Here is a 15,131-nt window from a genome sequence, read left to right as displayed (position 1 = left end):
TGAAAACAGGAACGAGACAAGGATGCCCTCTATCACCACTCTTATTTAACATAGTACTGGAGGTCCTGGCCAGAGCAATCAGGCAAGAAAAAGGAATAAAAGGAATCCAAATAGGGAAGGAAGAAGTGAAACTCTCGCTGTTTGCAGACGACATGATCTTATATATAGAAAACCCCAAAGAATCCATGGGAAAACTCTTAGAAGTAATCAACAACTACAGCAAAGTTGCAGGGTATAAAATCAATTTGCATAAATCAGTAGCATTTCTATACTCCAGTAATGAACCAACAGAAAAAGAACTCAAGAATACAATACCATTCACAATCGCAACAAAAAGAATAAAATACCTTGGGGTAAATTTAGCTAAGGAAGTGAAGGACCTATATAATGAAAATTACAAGGCCTTTCTGAGAGAATTGGATGACGACATAAGGAGATGGAAAGACATTCCATGTACATGGATTGGAAGAATAAACATAGTTAAAATGTCCGTTCTACCTAAAGCAATCTACAGATTCAATGCCATCCCAATCAGAATCCCAATGACATTCTTTACAGAATTAGAACAAAGAATCCTAAAATTCATATGGGGCAACAAAAGACCCCGAATTTCTAAAGCAATCCTGAGAAAAAAGAACAAAACGGGAGGCATCACAATCCCTGACTTCAAAACATACTACAAAGCTACAGTAATCCAAACAGCATGGTACTGGTACAAAAACAGGTGCACAGATCAATGGAACAGAATTGAAAGCCCAGAAATAAAACCACACATCTATGGACAGCTTAGCTTTGACAAAGGAGCTGAGGGCATACAATGGAGAAAAGAAAGTCTTTTCAACAAATGGTGCTGGGAAAACTGGAAAGCCACATGTAAAAGAATGAAAACTGACCATTCCTTCTCACCATTCACCAAAATAAACTCAAAATGGATCAAAGACCAAAAGGTGAGACCTGAAACCATAAGGCTTCTGGAAGAAAACGTAGGCAGTACACTCTTTGACATCAGTATTAAAAGGATCTTTTCGGACACCATGCCTTCTCAGAGAAGGGAAACAACAGAAAGAATAAACAAATGGGACTTCATCAGATTAAAGAGCTTCTTCAAGGCAAATGAAAACAGGATTGAAACAAAAAAACAACCCACTAACTGGGAAAAAATATTTGCAAGTCATATATCTGACAAAGGCTTAATATCCATAATATATAAAGAACTCTCTCAACTCAACCACAAAACATCAAACAACCCAATCAAAAAATGGGCTGGAGACATGAACAGACATTTCTCCAAAGAAGATATACGGATGGCCAATAGGCACATGAAAAGATGCTCATCATCGCTGATCATCAGGGAAATGCAAATCAAAACTACACTAAGATATCACCTTACACCCGTTAGAATGACAAAAATATCTAAAACTAATAGCAACAAATGTTGGAGAGGTTGCGGAGAAAAAGGAACCCTCATACACTGCTGGTGGGAATGCAAACTGGTGCAGCCACTATGGAAAACAGGATGGAGATTCCTCAAAAAATTAAAAATGGAAGTACCATACGATCCAGCCATCCCACTACTGGGTATTTATCCAAAGAGCTTGAAGTCAGCAATCCCAAAAGTCCTGTGCACCCCAATGTTTATTGCAGCACTGTTTACAATAGCCAAGACGTGGAAGCAACCTAAGTGTCCAGCAACAGACGAATGGATAAAGAAGATGTGGTACATATATACAATGGAATACTACTCAGCTGCAAAACAGAACAAAATCATTCCATTTGCAATAACATGGATGGACCTTGAGAGACTTATGTTAAGTGAAATAAGCCAGCGAGAGAAAGATAATCTGTGTATGACTCCACTCATGAGGAATTTAAAATTATGGACTAAGAACAGTTTAGTGGCTACCAGGGGAAAGGTGGGGTGGGGGGTGGGCACAAAGGGTGAAGTGGTGCACCTACAACATGACTGACAAACATTAATGTACAATTGAAATTTCACAAGATTGTAACCTATCAATAACTCAATAAAAAAAAAAAAAAAGAATCAATGCCCAAAGGGGCATGGGCCTGCCCTGGGAGGGACGGGCATGGGAGAGGGCAGATGCAGAGGGCTGGGGGCTATGCCCGTCCCGCTACCTGGAGTCCAGTCTCAGCTCTGGGCAGCCCTCACGTCCTCTCCTGCCTCAGCTCATGGGGAAGCCTGCTCTGGGGGGCTCTTCTCCCCACTGGCAGCACACCCCTTGCTCGCAGCCCAAGCTGACTTTACTCCATTCCTTTGCCATGTTTGTGTTTAACCTCTGTGCCCTCCCTTCAAGAACAGAGGCCATGCCTGGCCTATCTGCCTCTGTCTTCTTTAGACATGTATTTACTGAGTACCTACTGTGGTCAGGCACCGCTCGAGATGCTGAGGAGACATCAGAGTATAGAAGAAAACACCTTGACCCCAAAATAAAGGAAGTGAAGTGGGAAGCTATAGCTATGGAGGTTAGGAAGCTTAAAACCCTCCAGTGAGCAATCAGGATGGAGCCCACGCCCCTCACCAAGGCCAGGCAAGCTCCGCAAAGCTCATGTCTGTGGTGGCAGAGCTGAAACAGGGCCAGGCTAGGCTGGCAGAGGAGGGATATGAACCAGATTGCCCAGGATCCTAGACCCCGTGACCACATGGCACAAAGGTCACACATTGGCACTGTGGGGAGAGGCAGCATGGCATAGAGGGCTGGTGATGTGGGGCGAACCAAGACATGAGGGGGACATGAGCCTTCTGTCAGGTCAGTGGAATCACAATGTCAGGGCGATGTGTGTGTGGGGGGGGGTTGCACATAATAGACAGGAGTGTCTGTAACCCACAGGTTTTCAAACTTGCTTCTAGCAGCACACCTCTTTATTAAAGCAAAGTCCTCCTTAGGACCTGCTAAATGACACTGAGTGGCTCAGCCCTGTTGAAGCAGGTAGGGGAAACGTCTCCCCTTTAGCTCCCAGCACATCGCCCCACCACCAACAGTCCTGCAGTATTTCCCAGGAACCCTGGAACCCTAAGGAACCCAGTTTGAAAAACACCTACGTAATCCATCTTCCATATTATAGGCAAGAAAGCTGAGAGCCAGAGAATGCAGCAACATAGTGAATTAATGCCAGTCTCTGCTCTCCCAGAGCTCAGATGCGGATGACAAGCAGGTCACTGCGCAATATGATGAGTGTAGGGATGCCAGAAGCCCGGCACTGGGGAAGCCCTGGTTTACTCATCCACTCAACCACATTCCAGAATGCCTCTCACATGCCGCGGGTGATGCCAACATGGGCAGCTGCTAGATGGTGACTCTGGGGTTCCCAGAGACTCACCCCAGGGGTCCTTCTCCTTGGCGGCAGCCTGCCCTCCTACCTTGACTGTTGAAGGCCCCTCCCGAGGCTGCAGCAGGGGTCTGAAGCCCCACTCACTGCCCTGAAATGACAATCCAGCTCTGTCACAGCTGCCCATGTGCCCTGGCAAGCCATTTGCTCCCACTGAGCCTCAGGTTCTCTTCTGTCAAACAGAGCTGTAGTGAAGATTCCATGGAGACACCCTCCCCATGGCCACCACGTCCAGTGGCCCAGCACCAGTTCAAGGCTAAGGTTGTCCCCGCGTCTCTCTCTCTCCCCTGCCGCCCCCGACCCACCTCACCTCTCAAAAACAACATCTGGAGCCATAATTCCCAGTGTTCTTGTTACTTACCACTGCCCAAAGGCATCTCCCATGGCTTACCAGGGTTCAGGGGAACCTAGTTTGAAAAACATGAGTATGGGGGAAAGGGCAGAGCCCAGAGGGCCACATACTGAATGAACACAGTAGGTACTTCTCTGAGCCCCAGTTTTCCCACTTGCAAAATGGGGCCAAGATCACCTGTACACCTACGTGGGGAAATGACTGTGTAAGTGAGGGGCGCTGTCTGCTTGTCCTGCGCCAGGAACAACCCAGGAAGGTGGGTCACAGAAGAGAGATTGTATCAGGGAGGGGAAATCCACTCAGAAGTGTTCTGTGGGTGGTTCATGGCTAGACAACCATTCTCAAAGCAGCAGATCCTGAGTTGTGAGAGGCCTCGAGTGCCGCCCAGGCCAGGCCGACACCATAGACTGAGAAGCAAGGAGATCTCTAATGAGACCACAACATTAAAGGCTGGATGCAAATAACCAGGTACCAGATGTGCATCCGCATCTCCCAGGAGCCACGTGGTGCTGGGGCAGGAAAGGCAGGGAGGAGCCAGATTTAGGTAGGGTTCCTGAGCTCCCAACCACACAGGCAGCCAGGCTGAGAGAAGCCGTGTGTGTGTGTGTGTGTGTGTGTGTGTGTGTGTGTGGGCATGCACAGGTGTGTGAGTGTGTGTTCCACAGCTCGGGACCTTACCAACATCTCTGCTGAGACCTGACCAGCCTGAGGCCTCTACCCAAGGCCCCAGTGGGCAGCCCTTGCTGCCAGGTGGTACCTGAATGTGGGAGGTAGGCAGGCCAGGTGGCCAGGTCAGGCAGTGCCCTTCATGCTCTTCCTGTGTGCCTGGCCCTGGGTCTCTATCCCTCCTTTCTGGAAAGGGACTTTTCACTTACACCTCCCCTGAGCCCACTCTAGGGAGGGACACAAATGTGTATCAGCTATGTCCCTGCTCCGAAAGGAGAGGCCCTAGGTGAGGTGATCATGGCTGTAGAGTCCTGGGAAGCCTGGGCCCAGCCTGGAGAGTCAGGGCAGTCTTCCTGGAGGAAAGAACTGCTAAGCTGAGGCCAAAGGAAGAGGTGGGTAATAGGTGAGTGGACAAAAGCAGGGGTTGTTTGGGACCAAATAATCAGCCAGATGACCTTGAGCAGTAGTCTAGATCCACTGGGGCTTGAAACTTCTCATCTGTAAAATGGGTGGTTTAAAGAATGTTTGGGAGAGGCTGGCCTGGTGGCACAGTGGTTAAGTTCACACATTCCGCTTCGGTGGCCTGGGGTTCACCGGTTCGGATCCTGGGTGTGGACATGGCACCGCTTGGCAAGCCATGCTGTGGTAGGCATCCCACATATACAGTGGAGGAAGATGGGCACAGATGTTAGCTCAGGGCCAGTCTTCCTCAGCAAAAAGAGAAGGATTGGCGGTAGATGTTAGCTTGGGGCTAATCTTCCTCAAAAAAAAGAAAAATGTTTGGGAAACGCTTAGCACTGAGCACGGCACATGGTCCATGCTGGTGCTTGGTCTGAAGTAGGCATTGTTGTTGTTTTGTGTTGGGCAAAGTTGGCATCCCAGGCAGGGGGAACAGAACCTGCAAAGGCCCAGAGGCCTCTGAGCCAGGGGTATTCTTCAGACTCCTGGAAGAAGCTTGTGAGGGTCCAGGCCAAGCCCTGATGGGAAGATGGGAACTTACGCAGACCTCGGTGCAGCTCTTTCTGCACACTCAGCCCTCGCTGACAGAGTCATAGTGTCCCTCCCACCCTGGGAGGCTGGTGCAATCAATACATCCGTGTGTAGAAGCTGGAAGAGGTGAAGGAATCTGCCCTGGTCACTCAGGCACAAAGTGGCCGAGCCTAGATGGACACCTAGCTCTCTGAGGCTTCCCATCTGCCATGGGGCATCTGGAGTGAGTCCCAGGGGGCAGAAAGAGCACCCATTCTGCCTCCACCACGGTAACCTTGCCCAGCCTCAGCCACATCCTTGCCTCATGGATCTGTCTCTCCAGCTGCAAAAAAGGGACTAGGAGGGGCCGATGGCACAGTGGTTAAGTGTGCACATTCTGTTTCGGTAGCCCAGGGTTTGCCAGTTCAGATCCCAGGTACGGACATGGCACTGCTTGGCAAGCCATGCTGTGGTAGGCGTCCCTCATATAAAGTAGAGGAAGATGGGCACGGATGTGAGCTCAGGGCCAGTCTTCCTCAGCAAAAAGAGAAGGATTGGCAGCAGATGTTAGCTCAGGGCTGATCTTCCTCAAAAAAAAAAAAAGGGGGGGGGGACTAGGATTAGAATTAGTGAGCTGCCAACCAGGGAGCCTTACTCTGTTCTGGGCACTATGTGTTCTCACCTCATTGAACCTCATAAACCAAGGAAATGGATGCTCAGAGAGCTCAGTGAACGCCGGGAGGTCACACAGCCCAGAAGGGGATGCATTATTGGTCCATTTTACAGATGAGGACATGGGAGTGGAGTAAGAAGCTGAAAGACTGTTGGACTCCAAAGCCCTGTCAGCCCTAACCATCTGACAAAACCGCCCCTTGGAGACCTATGAAAAGTTCTCTGGCCTTACTGTCTCCAGGGAGGCGGTATAGGGACCCAGAGGAGTCCAGAGGGGCCTCTGGCTTTGCCTTTTGGAGAGGCAGGCAGCCCCAGGCACTCCTGGGCCAGATCAAAGCATGTGCTGGGTCCCCGTAGCAGCCCCATTCTCTCACCTCCCTCCCTGCCTCTCCAACTGGCTGGCCTTCCACTCCAGGTTCTACTTGACCTGCTCTTCTTCTGCAGATACAAAATGTGAGACTCCCTCTGGGAGAAAGACTGGGGAGGGGTCCTCAGGGCTGCGATCCTGAGATTGGGTGGATAGAGTCAAAGTACCCAGGAATCTGGAGGCAGAATTTTGCAGGTTTGAATTTCTACTTAGCTACTTCTGGGCTGTGTGATCATGCAGAGGTCCTAATTTCTCAGACTGTCCTTGCAGGATGATTGTAAAAGTAAGCCAGGAAAACACAAGTCAGAGCTTTGGTCCTCAAAGGAGCCCTTCTTCTCCCCTGTCTTGGCTGGCACCATGACCAGGCCACAGACTCAAGACTTCTTATCTGTAAAATGGGCATAGGAGTTTTAAATAGATAATGTATGCAAATACTTAGCTCCGCAGGGGTCCTTGGAAGGGTAGGTGCAGTAGGGGTGCAGGTGCCAGATGCACTCTCCCCTAGTTACAGGCCCAGGGCTCACCTCCAAGTTTGGACATATCCCGTTACAGTTCCTAGCCACCAAGGCCAAACATGCCACTTCAACTCATGGCAGGGCCAGGCCAGGTCTGCTCACCCTGTTGGTGATCTTGACCCACACAAGAAGCCCCTTTCTCAGGCCTGAAGGACGGGCCGGGCTTCCCACGGGGCCGGTTGATGGGAAAGAGATTGTACAATGCCTGGGAGAGCTCCCTTGGTGGGTCACGTGGCGCAAACAACAGGGCAAGGCCTGGGGCCAGAGACCCCTGGGCATCCCAGAAAGGACCTGGGCTGGATTGAGCAGGAGTATGGAGAGCCCAGCCCTCGCCTAGGCAGCCGGGAGAGGAGCGCGGGCTAGTACACCCATCGTAGGGGGTGGGGGAAGACGCCCAGAGGCGGAAGGGGCGCGCGGAGACCCCCCGGGGCGCCGGAAGGGACGCGCGGGGCGGTTGGCCGCGGCCGCTACGGCGGCCGTTGGCAAGCGGCGGTCTGGGCCAGGCGAGGTCAGGCTTCTGGCCCGGCCGCGGCCACCATGACCAAGGACTCGCCCAGCCCTTCGGGCGGCAGCCGCGCGACACCCAAGAAGCCGAGTAGTCCAAGCCCGGCGGCTGCGGTGCTGGAAGAGCAGAGGCGGGAGCTGGAGAAGCTGCGGGCCGAGCTGGAGGCGGAGCGGGCGCGCGGGCGGGCCGAGCGGCGGCGCTTCGCGACCCATGAGCGCCAGCTGCGGGAGGTGGCCGAGCGGGAGCGGCAGCAGCTGGTTGACCATCTGCGCTCCAAGTGGGAGGCTCAGCGCGGCCAGGAGCTGCGGCAGCTGCAGGAGGAGATGCTGCGGGAGCGCGAGGCCGAGATCCGGCAGCTGCTGCGCTGGAAGGAAGCCGAGATGCGGCAGCTGCAGCAGCTGCTGCACCGCGAGCGCGACGGCGTCGTGCGCCAGGCCCGGGAGCTTCAGCGCCAGCTGGCCGAGGAGCTGGTGAACCGCGGCTACTGCGGCCGCGCGGGGGCGCCCGAAGCCGCCGCCGCGCAGTGCCACTGTCGCTTGCAGGAAGTGCTGGCACAGCTTCGCTGGGAGACGGATGGTGAGCAGGCCTCGCGCATCCGTCACCTGCAGGCGGCGCTCGACAAGGAGCGCCAGCTCTTCCTCAAGTACATCCTGGAGCACTTCCACTGGCACCCCGCTTTGTCCGGCTCTCCCGACCCCCAGGCAGTGCATTCTTCGGGAGAGCCGCCGCCAGAGACTGCCGGCGCCTCGCGAGACCCCCCGAAGTCTGCCTGTCGACTCGAATCCCTCGACAGCCTGAGCTCTGGCGTCCGCGTGCGCTCCCGCTCCCTCGACGAGGTGCCGGCGGCGTGTTCCAACTCCCCAGACAGCCTGCTCCCCACGCGCTCCAGCTCCCTCGATTCCTTGGCACCAGCGCGTTCCCACTCGCTCAACAGCACCCTGAGTCGCCCCAAGGCCCCTGAATCCGAGGAGCGGGCCTCTTCCTCGCCAGACGCCTCCATCGTAGGCTCCCCGAGCCCCCCGCCGCCGCCGCCGCCACCACCACCACCACCACCTCCACCACCACCATCGGAGCACAGGAGACCTAGAGACCCAAGAAGAGGAGAAGAGGCCAGGAAGCAGCCCTGCGGGGCCCCGACCCCCTTGCCGCCGGGCCTGGACTACCATGAGCTGGTGAAACAGAACGCAGAACTGTCCGACGCGGTGCAGGTGCTGGCGCGCCGCTGCTCAGGCCTGCGCGAAGAGAACATGCAGCTGCGGCGCGCAGGCTTCCCGGAGGAGGCGAACGAGAAGGTGAAGCGTCTCAAGGTGAAGCACGCAGAGCTGACAGGCCTGGCGCGGCGCCTAGAGGACCGGGCCCGCAAGCTGCAAGAGACCAACCTGCGGGCTGTGAGCGCGCCTGTGCCTGGCGAGAGCCGCGCTGGCCTGGAGCTGTGCCAGGCATTCGCCCGCCAGCGCGCCCGGGACTTGTCGGAGCAGGCGAGCGCTCTGCTGGCCAAGGACAAGCAGATCGAAGAACTGCGGCAGGAGTGCCACCTGCTGCAGGCGCGTGTTGCCTCGGGCGTCAGCAGCGCCCTCCACTCTGGGGGGATTGCCGCCCGAACCCAGGGGCTCAGCGTCAGCGACTTGGACCGGCTGCAGCGTGAGTCCCAGCGGGAGGTGCTACGCCTACAGAGGCAGTTGGCGCTGCAGCAGGGCACCGTCGGCGCCCGAGCCGAGGCGGGCGGGCAGAGCGCACCCTGCGAAGAGGCGCGGCGCCAGGTGCAGGAGCTGGAGCGCGAGCTGGGCGCCCGGCGGCTGGAGTGCGAAGAGCTGGGTGCGCAGGCGGCGGCGGCGCGGCGGCGTGGCGAGGAGGCCGAGGCGCAGCTGCAGGCGGCGCTACGCGAGGGCGCCTGGCTGGCCAAAGAGAACGCGCGGCTGCAGGCCCAGGCCGACTGGACGCAGAAGGTGGCGGCCGAGAACAACGACGTGCGCGGACAGCTGGGCCGCGCGTGCCAGGAGCGCGACGCCGCCGGCTTGCTCGCGGAGCAGCTGCTGCAGCAGGCGGCACGCGGACAGGACAGGCAGCAACAGCTGCAGCACGACCTGCGGAAGGCCCTGAGTGATCTCCAGGCTGCCCGGGAGGAGATGTGGGCACTGCAGTGTCAGCCTGGTCACCCTTCCCAGGAACCCCAGGAGTCCCCCCAAACCGTGGAGTACCAAGTTAAAGGTAGTGGAAGGACCAAGTTCAAGCCAGGGCCTGAAGACCAAGCATCCTCACAGCCCAGCAGAGACAAACAGGAAAAGAAGGAAGCCTCCTTGCTGGAGACACCAGTTGCCCTGGGGGAGCCAGCCACTGCCCCCCAAGTGCCAGACAGAGTCCTAGCCAGCCAGCCTCTGGACGCCAGGCCCCAGGCCAAGAAAACCAGCTCCCATCTGAACTTCTCCTCTGAGGTGGAGTCCATGTGGGCCACCATACAATCTTGCCCTGCTCTGGACATGGACACAGCCAGCGAGGGGGAGGATCTGGAGCCTGACAGTGTGTCCTCAACCCTGGAAGCGGGGGACTCAGAGGCCCCCACCACTCCCAAGTTCAAGATCTTCCTGGCTCAGTATAGCTACAACCCGTTTGAGGGGCCCAATGAGCACCCTGAGAGCGAGCTGCCCCTCACGGCTGGGGATTATGTATACATCTTTGGGGACATGGATGAGGACGGCTTTTATGAAGGGGAGCTTGAAGACGGCCGCCGGGGGCTGGTGCCCTCCAACCTGGTGGAGCAGATTCCAGACAGCGATATCCTAGGCTGCCTGCCACCCGAGGCCGCTGACCTTGGCCCCACTCGACTCCCGGCTGGGCAGACAAAAGCTTTGAAGGAAGACGCTGGTCACAGCTTATTACACGGGAAAGCCCAGGAAGCTGTGGACAGGGGGCCATGCCAGATGGTGTGGGCAGGCTCCAAGACAGAAGCGGCAATAGAGATCTCAGATGCCAAAACAGAACATGGCCGGCTGGGCTTGCAGCAGAGTGTGGAGGAGGAAGGTTTCTCCAGATCTCTTCTGGGGGCCAACGGGGCCCTTTGTGTGGCCCCCATGCAACTACACCTGCAGAGTGTTGCAGCCACTTCGGCCGAGGTCACTTGGGTCTACAGCAGCAGCAGCCACCCCCACATGGTATACCTTGGTGACCAGGAGCATGCCCTGACCCCAGCAGGTGTGAGCTCCTACACCTTCCACAACCTGCATCCCGGCACACGGTACCAGGCACGGGTGGAGGTGCGGCTGCCCTGGGATTCGCTGCAGGTGCTTTGGGAAACGATGTCCTCCACTATCACCTTCGACACGCCCTTGGCAGGACCCCCTGACCCTCCACTAGATGTGCTGGTGGAGCGCCACGCCTCCCCAGGCCTCCTGGTGGTCAGTTGGCTCCCAGTGACCATTGACTCGGCTGGGTCCTCCAATGGAGTCCGGGTCACTGGCTACGCTGTGTATGCTGATGGGCTCAAGGTTGCAGAAGTCGCCGATGCCACCGCTGGGAGCACCCTGTTGGAATTTTCCCAGTTCCAGCTGCCCCTGATGTGCCAGAAGGTCTCGGTGAGAACTATGTCTCTTTGTGGCGAGTCTCTGGATTCAGTGCCAGCTCAGATCCCTCATGACTGCTTCACCTGTCAGCAGTTGCCAGAGACTTCTCCCTTTAGCTACACATGTGGTGACCCATCCACCTGCAGAGTTACCTTCTCCTTCTGCCCTCAGAGACTGGCGCTGTCTTCCCTGAGTGCCAAGGCCAGCCCCCACATCCCTGGAAGCTGTGGGGAGCCCCAGGCCCAGTTCCTAGAAGCACTCCCTGAAGAACCCCCAAGGAGGCGGTCCCCAATGCCTGACCTGAGTTCAGAAGGAGAATGTCCAAGCACAGGGTCTGGCCGCCAAGCCCAGGGGCCTGCAGACACCCAGGAGGTCTACAGAAAGGACCTGCTCTTTCAGAAGAGTCCCCAGAACCACAGGCCACCTCTGCCCAGTGGCCAGCCTGTGGGGGAAGAAGACCACTACCAGCACATGGGCACCAGCCAAAGCCCTGCTCTGGGAGTCGTCCATCTGTCCCCTGAGTGTGGGCCTGGGAAAGAACCATGTCAGGAAAAGGCTGCCCTCGAGAAGGTCCTTAGGCAAAAGCAAGATTCCCAAAGGTTTGCCCCTCCCCAGCTGGGCACCAGCCAACGGCATGTGTCTGACTTTTGTGACATTTTGCAGGAGGAGGCGGCAGTATGCTTCCGACCGTGGGGCACAGAGAGGAGAGAGCAGAAAAAGGAGCTTAGTACCCAGAGCAGGCGAGGTCAGGCTCTGGGGGGCAAGAGAGAGTGCCAGCTCCATGAGCCCAGCTCAGCGCTGTGTCCAGCTCCATCCAGCAAAGTCATTAAGATGTCCAGGGGTGGCCCCCCATTGCTGGGGACAGGGGTGGACTCCCCAGCCAAGCTCTCTGTGGCCCTCTTTGATTATGACCCCCTGGTGATGTCTGCCAATACTGAGGCTGCAGAGGAGGAGCTGGCCTTCCAGAAAGGGCAGTTGCTGAGAGCGGAGAGCTCTCAGGACACCCATGGCTTCTACCATGGTGAATGCAATGGGCAAGTGGGCCACGTCCCTGGGCAGCTGGTGGCCGAGGTGGAGGGGTGCATGGAGCAGACTGATGGAAGGTGGCATTTACCGGCTCAAGGGCACCTGCCCTCTGTGGCCCACCTTGATACCCTTGGGGAGGTCACCAATCCCCAGAGCTCCTTCCCTATGCCCCAAGGGAACCCCAGGAGGCCCCCACTGTGGACTCCAATGACCATGATGGCAGCTCTGGACTATGACCCCAAGGACGAGCGAGCAGGGGGCCCAGTGAAGGGCAAGCTGTCACTGAGGGCAGGGGACGTGGTCAAGGTCTACGGGCCTGTGGATGACAAGGGATTCTATTATGGGGAGTCGGGTGGCCACAGGGGCCTGGTCCCAGCTCACCTGCTGGATCACATGTCCCTCCATGGAGAGTGAGCAAGGTTCCCCGCAAGGGTAGTGGCCTCTGGCCCCCAGACCCCGCCAGAGGAGGAGCAAGCACACACCCCCTTCTACCAGCACCCTCCTAGCCTATGTGAGCAGCGCTTCCCCAAGCGCCACTGTGGGAAACCGATGGCAGTCCCCAGGTGTCCCCTAGCCCCTGAGAGCAGCAGGGCTTAAGTCTGAACGGAGCTGCTTCCAAAAGAAAACAGAACAAGCAGCCCCTGAGAGTCTGACAGGCCATTTTGGAGTTGTTGGTAACCAGGACAGGTATTCGGAGAAGTGCCTTTTTCTGTGTTCTTTAGGAATTTAACATTATTCATCCATTGCCTTGTATGAAAGTCTCAAGAAAAGCCTGCCTCTTGAACATAAGAAAGAAAATAACATTCTGGTTGCTTTTTTTTTTTTCTTAACCCCTCATTAAAATGTTCATAGAAAAAAGAAAGAATATTTCAGAAGGGAAAGCACAACTAAGGGACACACAAGCCTGCCCCTCCTCCCTCTTCCTTGTGTCCAGCAGGCCCGCAGGGCTGCAGATGTGTGTCCCAGGCCTGCGGGGGAGGGTGCCCCTACTCTTCAGAAGGAGCTCAGCTCAGGGTCTGCTGGCAGGGCCTCCAAGGCTCCAGCTGAGAGCCAGGGCTGAGAAGCGGGGCCCCAGAGGCTCTGGTTGGCCAGCCTTTCCCTTGGGCGTTCCCGCACCGACTGTGACCCTGGTGTCAGCCCTCTGTGGAGGGTGGGGTCAGCATCTCCCAGCTGGGGGTCCCACTCTGCACTTTCCCCAGCACTTCTCACTTCTCTAGGGACCTTCCTGGGAGGGTGTTTCCGTAGTTACCCCATTTTACAGAAAAGCCACCTAAGGCTCCAAGGGTCCCCCTTGTCAGGTCACATGACTGCAGAGCTGCTTCCTTCCGTGGTCTTCCGGGGCCCCTCTTCCATGAGAGTGGGGATGAAGGTGGCCTTCGTCCTCCTCTGCTTCTGTTTGATGCTCCTTTGTTTCCCGTGCCCAATGACACAGTCAGAGGAAGGGCACTGCCTTCCCTGGGGGTGGGAGGAAATGACTGGAAGCATTCCCAGGCAGAAAGATTGGAGCCACGGGCGGGTTCTTTGTGAAGTTGGTGAATTGGGTCCAGCGGGTTCCACCATGCTGTGCCTGGGGCTGAAGGCAGGAACAGGGAAGGGGCAGGTCCAGGGGCCATCTCAACCTGCACACTTACTGCTGCCTTATCCTCAAAAGAATACAGGAACTAACTTGGCAGCTGTGGTGTGTGCACGCACTTACCACTCAGGAGCAGAAGGCTGCAGGCTTCAGCCCGGGAGGAAACCCTCCTTACTCCTCATCTACCGAGGGCCACCGTGGTTCCTCTCATGCTGACAACCACCCATTTTTACAGTGAGAAAACAGACTCAGAAGGCTCCACGGCTGGCCCGGTGAGGCAACCTGGACTGGCTCATAATTTCTTTTTCTTTTTTTCAGTTGAAATAAAATATACATAACAAAATTTGCCATCTCAACCATTTCTAAATGTACAATTCAGTAGTGTGAGGTATTTTCACATTATTGTACAACCAATTTGCAGAACTCTTTTCATCTTTCAGAACTGAATCTCTGTACCCATTAAACAACTCCCACTCCCTCCTCCCCCAGCCCCTGTTAAATTCTAATCTATTTTCTGTCTCTATGAATTTGACTACTCTAGGGACCTTGTATAAGTAGACTCACACAGTCAGTGTGTCTTTTGTGACTGGCTTATTTCACTTGACATAATGTCCTCAAGGTTCATCCATGTTGTAGCATGTGTAAGGATTTCCTTTTTAGTGGCCGGCCCTGTGGCCGACTGGTTATGTTCGCGCACTCTACTTTGGCGGCCCAGGGTTTTGTGGGTTCGGACCCTGGGCGCAGACGTGACACTGCTCATCAAGCCATGCTAGGGCGGCATCCCACACAGCAGAACTAGAAGGACCTACAACTAAAATATACAACTAAGTACTGGGGGGCTTTGGGAAGAAAAAAAAAAATTCCTTTTTAAGGCTGAATAATGTTCTGTTAGATATATCGCATTTTGTTTATCCATTCATCCTTGTGTGGACACTCGGGTTGCTTCCACTTTTTTGGCAATTGTGAATAATGCTTCTGTGAACATGGGTGTGCAAATATCTCTTCTCAGCTTTCACAAATTTCCAAACCATCAGATCCCTGTGAGCTCACAACCCGAGATGGAACCTGAGGACGATGAGTAACAAGAAAACTGCTCCTGCAAGGGAGGACAGCCCACCCCTCCCAGCTCCTGGGCTCTGGAGGGGGGCCTGGTGGGCTGCCCATGGGCTGAGGGGTGGCAACGAGCACAGTTCCCACACACTGGAAGAGCAATGACACTTTAGCAAGAAATAAAATCTTTTTTTTTTCCCCCGAGGTTATTTTTTTTTTAAGATTTTATTTTATTTTATTTTTTCCTTTTTCTCCCCAAAGCCCCCACTACATAGTTGTATATTCTTAGTTGTGGGTCCTTCTAGTTGTGGCATGTGGGATGCCACCTTAGCAGGGCTCGATGAGCGGTGCCGTGTCCGCGCCCAGGATTCGAACCTACGAAACACTGGGCCGCCTGCAGCAGAGCGCACGAACTTAACCACTCAGCCATGGGGCTGGCCCCAGAATCTTTCTTAATGAATAGATTCATACAAACTTTAACCCACACTCTTTCAAAATTAAATACAATAACTGTAATTCCATAAGAACCACAAA

At 55.2% G+C, this 15,131-nt stretch overlaps 1 protein-coding gene across 1 annotated transcript; it reads left to right on the top strand.

Moving 5' to 3' along the window:
* The first annotated feature begins 7,314 nt into the window (after positions 1-7,314).
* On the top strand, positions 7,315-13,890 carry LOC100146960 (RIMS-binding protein 3A). The gene has a single exon (XM_001915269.5). It carries the CDS (start codon positions 7,424-7,426, stop codon positions 12,386-12,388), a length of 4,965 nt encoding a protein of 1,654 aa, XP_001915304.3. The 5' UTR covers positions 7,315-7,423; the 3' UTR covers positions 12,389-13,890.
* Positions 13,891-15,131: the final 1,241 nt, after the last annotated feature.

Source organism: Equus caballus, chromosome 8, assembly GCF_041296265.1.
Source record: "Equus caballus isolate H_3958 breed thoroughbred chromosome 8, TB-T2T, whole genome shotgun sequence".
Taxonomy (NCBI): Eukaryota; Metazoa; Chordata; class Mammalia; order Perissodactyla; family Equidae; genus Equus; species Equus caballus.
The sequence above is the reverse complement of the archived record's forward strand: the minus strand, read 5'-3'. Positions and strand labels throughout refer to the sequence as shown.

Coding starts and splice junctions, on each gene's coding strand:
- LOC100146960 (XM_001915269.5), top strand. CDS start 7,424: ATGACCAAGGACTCGCCCAGCCCTTCGGGCGGCAGCCGCGCGACACCC.